The sequence below is a fragment of the Cebus imitator genome, unplaced genomic scaffold (assembly GCF_001604975.1).
Source record: "Cebus imitator isolate Cc_AM_T3 unplaced genomic scaffold, Cebus_imitator-1.0 Scaffold64, whole genome shotgun sequence".
NCBI classification, from domain to species: domain Eukaryota; kingdom Metazoa; phylum Chordata; class Mammalia; order Primates; family Cebidae; genus Cebus; species Cebus imitator.
The window spans coordinates 2693903-2702583 of NW_016107379.1; the positions used below are offsets into that span (position 1 = coordinate 2693903).

Genomic DNA, 8681 nt, shown 5'->3' on the forward strand with positions numbered 1-8681 from the left:
AAAGAAAAAAAAAAAGCCAACACTCACGTTCACTGCACTCCAATCCACTGCTTCTCTTTACTGATTCCACAAAACAACTGAGAGGCCAAGAAAACCTGGGCCATCATTCTCCCCACTGGCCCTCAACACCCCTACTCACCAATGGCACCCAGAGTGACGAGCGGGTTCTGCCGAGGGCTGATGTGCTTGTCATAGGGCCGGTTTCCATACATGTGGGCAGCGCTGTTGACCAGCCAGGTGACATTGAGTGAGATGGTGTAGCGGAGAATCGAGGCTAAGAAGTAGGAATTCCACAGACTCTCTCCCCAGATGTACCAGGGCACCAGCGTGGGGACCACAAAGCACATGAGCACCACGGAGATCTTATAGTACCTGTAGGGCAAGACACCGTATCACCATGACGGTCCACTGAAGGGAGAGGGGATAGGCTGAACAAGTCGCAGGAAAAGTCAGAAGAAAGCCCAAGGAGGGAACTGTGCCACTCAGCTCCTTCAATGCTTTTTATACACAGAGGCCTGTGGTGTGGGGGTCACAGGACCCATACACCTGCAGGAGTGAGGCAGATAACACAGATCCGACAACTGGGACAGGCAGAATGCTATAGGAAGCGGTAGGCCCTGTGGAATACTTCAGAAGAATTTCAGCATAGTCAACATTGTGCTGGCCAAACCCATGTATCTTAGAGCCACATTTATCCACAAGCCGCCAGTCCGAGAGAGCACCAAGAGATTTTTTCATCAATCAATCTGACATTCAGGTTTTCTCAAATTATTTTGAGAAATATTTAATTCTTCTTAAATAATTTTAGATACATGATTCTATACTAACTCACCTTGGTAAAAAGGTAGACAGTCTTCCACCTCAAAAAAGTTCTTTGTCCATCAAAGACTACATTCCAAACCAGCAAAAAATAAACAATAAGGATAGAAACAGGTATGGCCACATACAAAGTAATCATTAAAAGGCAAATGACTGGCTGAGCACTGTGGCTCACACCTGTAATCCCAGCACTTTGGGAGGCTGAGGTGGGCGTATCACAAGGTCAGGAATTCGAGACCAGCCTGACCAACATGGTAAAGCCCCGTCTCCACTAAAAATACAAAAAAATTATCTGAGCGTGGTGGCATGTGCCTGTAATCCCAGCTACTCAGGAGGCTGAGGCAGGAGAATTAGTTGAACCCAGAAAGCGTAGGTTGTAGTGAGCCAAGATTGCGCCCCTGCACTCTAGCCTGGGCGACAGAGCAAGACTCTGTCTCAGAAAAAAGCAAATCACCCATAGTTTGAGTTCTGGACCTACGTATCCAGCAAGCAAACATTTACTGAGTAACTACTATGTGCCAGCCCCTGAGTGTTACTCATACATGAGGTTAAGTGCTGGCGATTCAAAGACAAGTTAGGTGCAGCCCCTGCCCCAGGGCTTCAACCAAGTGAAGCCACTGCTCACCGCCCTCTTGCCAGGCAGGATTGACTCTATGCAGGGGCAGGAGAAGGGCTGTAACGTGAAAGTATCTGAAGCTACCTATTTATAGTGTGTTCCTCCTCGGCCTCCCGCAGCCTAATCAAGTTTCTGGAAGGCCTCTGTTAAGATGCATATGTATGCACTGGGAGTGCTGGCACAGTGTGAGGGCATGAAATTTGATAGGCAGAAGACTCCAACCTGAGTCCAGATCTGATTATGTATGCTGAACATGCCTCTTTTTTTTCTATTGTATGGTTCTTTCTTTTAAAAAATTTTTATTTTAAGTTCCAGGATACATGTGCAGGATGAGGAGGTTTGTTACATAGGGAAATGTGTGCCATGATGGTTTGCTGCACCTGTCAACCCAACACCTATTTATCCTGATGCTCTCCCCCACTACCCCACTGACAGGCCCCAGTGTGTGTTGTTTCCCTCCCCGTGTCCATGTGTTCTCATTGTTCAGCTCCCACAAAAAAGTAAGAACATGCGGTATTTGGTTTTCTGTTCCTGGGTTAGTTTGCTGAGGATAATGGCTTCCAGCTCATCCATGTCCCTACAAAGGATATAATCTTGTTCCTTTTTATGGCTGCATAGTATTCCACAGTGTATAGAACATGCCTCTTTTAATTCTTTCCCCCTTCTCCTGTGCACAGTTAGATGCCCCACCCTCTGCCCTGCCCCACCAAAAAAGCAGAGCATGAGGCAAGGGCCTGTGTCTGGGCAGTTTACTTGGGGATGTGAGCTCCATTGTCAGGCATGGATGGGCAAATGGGCTCAAGGAAATGGGGCATGGGGAAGGCCATGACTGCATGCATTACTGCAGTGACCGCTGCTGGGGCAACTGAACTTGGATTTTGATGGGACACAATATGCCTCTGGATTATCCCCTCAGGGAATAAAAGAAGGGACTGTTTTTCCATTGGCTCCAATACCTCCTTGGCATCAAGGGGTGCCACATGGGGTATTAGCTTCCTCACACGTCCAGGTTTGCTTGGGTCAGAACAGCTGAGTGGGCTCTGCAGGCCTCTCAGGAAGTAAGACAAGCTGCACAGCTCAGCAGGGTGCTGTTCCACGGAGCCGGCAGGTGGCTGAAGAAACAGCTAGAGTGAAAAGCTGGGCTGAGATGAGTGGCTCAAGAAGTACCGAGCACAGGTAGAAAAGTAATACCACAGGGTGGTTGTGAGGCTCAAATGCTAATAGCTAAGGTGCACCATGCGCTTACCATGTGCCAGGGCAGTTCTGAGACCTTTACATGTATTGACTCATTTAATTCTAACAAACATTGTCTGAGGAAGGGACTATTATTACCCCATTTTACAGATAGGGAAATTGAGCAACAGAAAGTTTATGTAGCTGTCCCAAAGTCACAAGACTCATAGACGGTGGGACAGAAATTCATATCCAGGCAGAGTCACTTCAGAGACCACCGTGCTACTCTGCCTTGCAATTGAAATAACATACATCAGTGTGCTTTGCAGACTGCTAGCTGTTCATGTGTCAGCTCCCACCATAATTATTTTTACTGGGCAACATATTAGCCCATCAGCACCCATCTTCCAGTTACTGGGATACAGGATGGTTGCATTTTAATGGAAAGTGGGTGCCTAGAAGGTCACATGCGTGGACTGTGTTTGGAGGGGCAATGACCAAAAACAACTAAGGGACTCGTGGCCTTAGAGGCGGCTTTCTAGAGTCATGGGCAGAAGGCTCTTATGGAGTTCTCTCCAGATGATCTGTGAGTAGGGCAGGAAGGCAGCACTGGGCGGAGGGAGAAGGCCACCCACCATGAGTTTCAGTGGATCCGATGGAGCACTCTGGGCCAGATGATCTTAAGACCCGTATGAAATTGAAAGGCATTATCTTCGCATCATCAGGGCACTGGCCTCAGGGAGCCCCTGGGAGGGCAAATGCTTGAGCAAGGCAGCTCTCTGTGGCCAAGGGCAATTTTCAGAAAGAACCACAGCCAAGGCATGGGAGCATCATTTGAGGAGGACGTCTGTGTGGGGCACACAGGCCCTGCACAGGCTGATGACCTGGGAGCTGGTGGTGAGCACGTGAGAAGGAAGGGGCTACAGAGGGAACATGGAAGAGGCACCCAAAGCCTTGGCTCTGCTACTTCTTGCTTGCACCTTTGAGGAGGAAAGAAAGCAACTGAACATTGGCAACAGAAGCCATCTTGCAACTCCAGCAGCTTCCTCTCCTTCCTCTGCTCTCGGGGTTACAACCCAGGCCTGTCAAGGGAGCCTCTCCCAGTCTGCTCTGAGCCATCGTCCCCACCCCATCTTGCTCCTGAAAGAAGATGGAGAGAAACACATGTGGCCGGCTTGCTCTCTGCTGGGCCCTGGAAACTTCTCTCTCTGAATGTTTGCAGCAGCTTTGGGGTAGACACACTCGCGCAATGAAGGCCCCAGGTGGAGGGAGGTGCTGTGGCTTTCCAGGGACAGGCCGAGGCCCTGCTCTGGCTTCTGCTCTCTGGCCCCAGTCCTGTGGAACCGGCCTTCTCTGGTCTAAACACAGCCTGCAGCACCTGGCTTCCACTCAGATCCTGTCCCTACCTCCTCCCTCTGAACTGTTTAAAGAGCCTCCTGCCTGTCTTGGCTCTGGTTCTAGAAGCTCTACTCCGCCAAGTGGGTGGGTCCCTGTGGATGGACAGCACTAGCAATGCGGCTTCCCAAGGGTAAGGAGAAAAAGGCCCAGCTTCCCCAACTAGAACCACCATGCTCCAGGCAAATTTCCTCTTCCTCAAAAGACATTCCTAAAAAAAAAAAAAAAAAAAAAATTCACTGTCCTCATTCCAATGACGCTGCAGAGACCTACTTCTAGAGTTATTCTCTGATTGTCCTGCCTGTAATCAGCTAGGATTCCTCTTTGTGTTCAGTAGAATGGATGAAAGAAGGGATTTTTAGGGAGCACAGTAAGTCTGGGTAGGATACCAGTGAGATGGGTCTTGATGCTGAAAACGGTCTAAAAATGCTCCCTGTCTCAAGCCGACTTAGCAAATGCTTCCTGAGCAGGGAGTGCCCCTTCCTCCTGTGCACTTTTAGCCTCGGGCAGCTGTTCTTCTTTTAATAACAGTTACTGGCCTTTATGCTTCAGAACAAGCGCTGAGACGGCTCCCCAGCTTCCTCATCTAATAACACTCAAACCTGAATGCTCGTGCCAAGGGGCCACACAGCAACTCCACGCAGCCCTCTTGCGCCTATTCCTTCCTCATTTTAGAGACTTCCTTCCTTCAACAGTGATAGGGAGGAGAGCTGGAGAGGAGTCATTGATGCTGCCCTCTTTTTGCTAAATGAATTCTTTTGTTGTTGCTGAAAAGCATCACAGAACATTTAACTACACAACGCCTTCTAGCTGTGTGACCTTGAATGAATTATTTAATTGCACTGAGCCTCAGATTTCTCTTCTGTAAAATGCTGTACTAATAAATGTATTGGGTGCTTGCTACATGCCAGGTACTGCCCTAGAACTGAGATAGAAGGTGAACAAGGCCAGGCGCAGTGGCTCATGCTACTGGGGAGGCCAAGACAGGAGAATTGCTTAAACTTGGGAGGTGGAGGTTGCAGTGACCCAAGATCTTGCCATTGCGCTCTGGCCTGGGAGAAGAAACTCCATCTCAAAAAAAAAAAAAAAAAAAAAGAAGATGAACAAAACAGACAATCCCCACCTTTGTGGAGCAGGGGTCTACTGGCAGAGATCTATATATCTGGTATATTCTGGCAGGGAAGACAGACAATGAAAAATATAAATAAGCAAATTGTAGAACACATTAGTGGTAAATACCAGAAAGAAAAAATAAAGTAGAGAAGGAGAATACGATATATTAAGGGCAGGCACTGAAATTTTAAATAGGATGTTTATGGGAGGGCTGCCGACACCATGGTTTTTGACTAAAGACTTGAGAAAGTGAGAAGTTAGCCATCTGGCTAATTGGGGGCAGGGGTACCCACAAATACCAAGGCCCTGAAGCCACACAGACTGGGGCTGCATGAGACTTGGGGCTGGAGGATATGAATAAGAGGGAGGGTTGTAGGAGATAAAGTAGGAATAATGGGGCGCCAAGTGTGGAGGGTCTTGTAGGAGGCCCCACATGATCCAGGTAAGAGAATATGGCGGCCTGAACCCGGAGAGACATGGAGGTGGTGAGAGACGGCCAGAATCTGGGTATATTTCTAAAATGGAGTGGCAGGACTTGTTAACAGACTCCATGTTGGAGGGAAAGAGTAGGGTCAAGGACGACACCAAGGACGAAGATGCCCTAAGCCGACGTAGGGCAGAATGGAGGAAGAGCTGGTTTGCAGTGGCTTATGAAGAGCTCTGTCTTGGACACGGTAAGCAGGAGATGCCCAATATACATTCAAACGGGGCTGCCAGGCAGAGGATATCAACATATAGGTCTGGAGCTGAAATGTGCCCTCGAGAGGTGGGGATGGGAATAGAAGTTTGCAACTCATCGGCGTATTTATGATGTCACTCACATACATTGTTTTAAAACTTGAGTTCCACAATAGCCCTATGAGGTAGTTCTTTTGCAGAACCTGTGCAGAGTTCCGAGAGGTCCTGGGCCTTCCCCACAACCACACTGGTTGTATAGAGCATGGGCAGGTTTCAAACACAGTTCCTAAATCCTGAATGTCTGCTGCCTCTAGTATAACCTACTGCTCACTCAGCCAACCAAGAACATGTCACAGAGAGAGGGAAACTTACCTGGAGATAAACGCAGATGGAGTGTTGAACATAGACCTTGCCCCATGAGTTGCAAAATTTGAGTAAAAACATTGTCCGCTCAAGGTTGGAAGCGGATACTGTGTGCACTCTAGATAGACCGAGCTTCTTCCTGTTCTGAAACCGCACCACGTGCTGTCCCCTGTGCCTATGACACTCTTCTCCAGCCCTGGCTGACGACTCCTCCAAGTATCCATCTGAACATCACTTCCTCTCAGGGGTTTTCCTCAGTGCCCCTGGACCCGGTGAGGGGCACTGCACAGCGTTCCTGTGGCATGCTGTCCTTCTCATCTCTCAGTATTTACATGTGCTGGCTTCATGGGCGGCCTAACCTGCCAGATCAGTGCTTGCAGCCCTGACTGCACATTAGAATCGAGTGGGGAACATTTCAAAGTGACTGATGCAGAGCGCTCACTGCAGACCAAGTGAATCAGAATCTCTGGTCTGGGCATTTTTTTTTTTTTTTTCCCTGAGACAGCGTTTTGCTCTTTGCTGCCCAGGCTGGAGTGCAGTGGTGTGATCTCGGCTCACTGCAACCTCTGCCTCCCGGGTTCAAGCGATTCTCCTGTCTCAGCCTCCCGAGTAGCTGGGATTACAGATGCCTGCCACTATATCCGGTTAATTTTTGTCTTTTTAGTAGAGACAGGGTTTCATCATGTTGGCCAGGCTGATCTCGAACTCCTGACCTCAAGTGATCACCTGCTTTGGCCTCCCAAAGTGCTGGGATTACAGGTGTGAGCCACCACGCTTGGCTGGTATTTCTATTTTTAAAGCCACCCTATTGTAAACATTGAGGCTATCTTCCCTTTATTCTTCCTTGTTTCATCCTTTCTTTCTTGGTGGAATCCCAGGAGTTCAGGTATCCAACTGTCCTCCTTGAAGCCATGTCCTTTGGGGGAATGTAGACCCTACCTAGAGCCCCAGTACTGATTGGTTTAAGGCGATTGTGGTCATCTCATTAACTTTGCAAATAATTAATTTAGGAATGGGCATGTCACACAATAGAGGCCAATAAGACTCAAGGGAAAGGATGGCGGTACCTTTAAAAAAGGAAAGTAAATGTTAGCAAGGATGTAGACATACTGGAATCCTTGCCCATTCATGGTAGGAATGTGAAATGGTGCAGCCACTGCAGGAAATGGTTTGATGGTTTCTCCTAAGGTTAAATATCAAGTTTCATATGACCCAGCATATTCACACTGAGGTATATATCCAAAAGAATAAAAAACAGGGACATGAGCAGTATCTGTATGCCCATGTCAGTAGCAATGTTATTCACAATAGCCAAAAGGTGGAAACAACCCAAGTGGCTGCCAGTAGATGAGCAGACAAACAATGTTGTACATATATACGATAGAATACTAGCCAGCCATTAAGAGGAATGAGATTTTCATGTATGCTGCACATGGATGGGCCCTGAAAACATAACATTAAGATTAGTAAAATAAACCAGACAGACAGGACAAATACTGTATGCTTATACTTACATGAGGCACCTACAATAGGAACATTCACAGAGATGGAAAGGAGAATAGAAATTACCATGAGCTGGGGGTGAAGAGAAAGTTATTATTTCACGAGAACAGAGTTTTTATTGGGAATGATGACAAGTTTTGTGTATAGTGGTGATGGTTATACAGTATCAGTAGTGTACTTAATGTCACAGAATTGCACTCTGTGGATGGTTAAAATGATGAATATTATGTTTTGTATGCTTCCCACAATAAAGGAAGAGAGATACAAGGAAACATCTTCCTCAACAATAGAAGGAGCACAAGGGCAGAGATCATTTCTCTTTCCTGCAGTGACACCCTATCCGGCCATCTGTGACTGTGACAGGAAGAAGCCAGAGCAGAAGGATGGAGGGCTCCTTGGATAAGCTGTTGAGCCACTGAACTAACCAATCCTGGAGGTGATTTATCCCTGATGTCTTGCTTTGAGATGCAAGGAATGTCCTATTGTTGGAGTCAGTTGAGTCAAGATGTTCTGTAGATTAGCTGAAAGCATCCTAGCACACTGTAGTGAACACTGTGATGTGTCACCCAGGTCCCCACTTAGGATTAAAGGACTTACTCTCCCAGCAGCTGGCCGTGCTCCCTCTGGTGGAGAGCTGCCTTGCCCCAGGTCATGCCCCTCCCCTAATGACCGCACATCGGTGATTGACCAGAGGAGTCCATTGCCCAGGCCTGGTCCCCATGGGGCTGACTAATGTCTCCACTGAGACTGATCAAAGCACAGATTCTTTCCTTTTCCCATCTCGCTTCCGACCCCTCTTCCACAGGTATTGACTCCAAGGACCTACTCCAGTAAACTTTCTACAATGTAATATCCATCTCAGAGCCAGCTTCTAGGGTAACCAGATCTATGACATGGATAGACTGCCAGGCTGGCAGAGCTCAGCAGAAAGGCAGATTCTCCAGGGTCTCAAAGAGAGAATCCCACATGGCAAGTACTTCTTAGACCATATCTCATAAAACCTTTTGAATTAATGAAAAAA

The 8681-nt window shown here is 47.7% G+C and overlaps 1 protein-coding gene across 1 annotated transcript in view; it reads right to left on the reverse strand.

The window, feature by feature from the left end:
* The window catches only part of SCD5 (stearoyl-CoA desaturase 5), a 172458-nt gene that overhangs the window by 7607 nt on the left and 156170 nt on the right, over positions 1-8681 (reverse strand). The window contains exon 4 of the mRNA XM_017530227.2: positions 140-372. Within this exon, the coding sequence (XP_017385716.1) occupies positions 140-372 (233 nt within the window). The remainder of the gene's footprint in view (positions 1-139; positions 373-8681) is intronic.